This window comes from Eimeria mitis, genomic scaffold (assembly GCF_000499745.2).
Source record: "Eimeria mitis Houghton genomic scaffold, Emh_scaff4893, whole genome shotgun sequence".
Lineage (NCBI taxonomy): Eukaryota > Apicomplexa > Conoidasida > Eucoccidiorida > Eimeriidae > Eimeria > Eimeria mitis.
The window spans coordinates 3,631-4,618 of record NW_013573193.1 but is presented as its reverse complement, the minus strand read 5'-3'; the positions used below and the strand labels follow the sequence as shown (position 1 = coordinate 4,618).

The window sequence follows — 988 nt, the reverse complement described above, 5'->3', positions numbered from 1 at the left end:
ATTCTATATTATATATGAAAATATATAATGTATAATGTGTCATCACCCTTACAAGTAGTACGGCACAATTCCCATCAGAGCAACCGATCCTGGCACGTAGATCGATCCTGACACGTAGTCCATAGCAGTCAGATGATGGAGGTTACACGTATTGCCGCTACGGCAATACGTATAACCTCCTTCATCTGAGGAGGAGGGAAATATAAACGGTATACCGTTTACGGACGGGTTCTGGAGAGCCAGTCGATTTCATTTAGTATTTCGTCACATGGTCTGTAGAGGTACTAACCCTTCCAAGGATAAATCGCCGGAAGTATTTTATGCATTTGTTTGTGGGTCATCTCTCTGTTTACCACTTCACCTTTGCATTCGAAATTCTTTTCATCAAATGACTTCTTCATGTTTTTGTACTGCGGGTCGTAGAACGGGTCGTCTATGGGGCGCAGTGGGTCATATCTTCTTCTTGCCTCAATTGACTGTAAACTGCAGACAGAATAACAAAACAATGAAGGTGCAAAGCCATAAAGCGAAGGCAAAATATTCCCGTGCCTCCAGAAGGCCTTCGCTGAAGCAGAGCAGTTGTTTACCAACTGAGCGANGAAGGCAAAATATTCCCGTGCCTCCAGAAGGCCTTCGCTGAAGCAGAGCAGTTGTTTACCAACTGAGCGAAGTGCCTACGAATAACGGTATTAAACTGGAGTACGCATATTACTTAAAACTAGGGTTTTGCAATTCGTTTAAAATGCAAGTGGTGATGACTCACCGAACACTCTCGTACAGCAGAGCTATCTGATGGCGTTCGTGGGCTGCCCTGGCGACGAGATCTGCGTTTTTCTTCATAATCCTTTTGTCACTCGAGTGCATCGTCTCGAGGTACTTCAACCAACTCTGCTTCGTCCATCCCGCTGGGTAGTAGTCAAACGCCCCCCTGCACACCTGAGAAGGGCAGCCAATTAAACAGCGTACAGCTCGGCTAAGCCTCACCCTG

The 988-nt window shown here is 45.9% G+C and overlaps 1 protein-coding gene across 1 annotated transcript in view; it reads right to left on the bottom strand.

Annotated features, from left to right (window-relative positions):
- Positions 1-48: 48 nt before the first annotated feature.
- Positions 49-988, bottom strand: part of EMH_0078370 (uncharacterized protein) — a gene marked incomplete at both ends in the record, with an annotated part of 4,375 nt that continues 3,435 nt past the window's right edge. The window contains 3 exons of the mRNA XM_013499985.1: positions 49-185; positions 362-483; positions 764-936. Coding sequence (XP_013355439.1) covers positions 49-185; positions 362-483; positions 764-936 — 432 coding nt within the window. The remainder of the gene's footprint in view (positions 186-361; positions 484-763; positions 937-988) is intronic.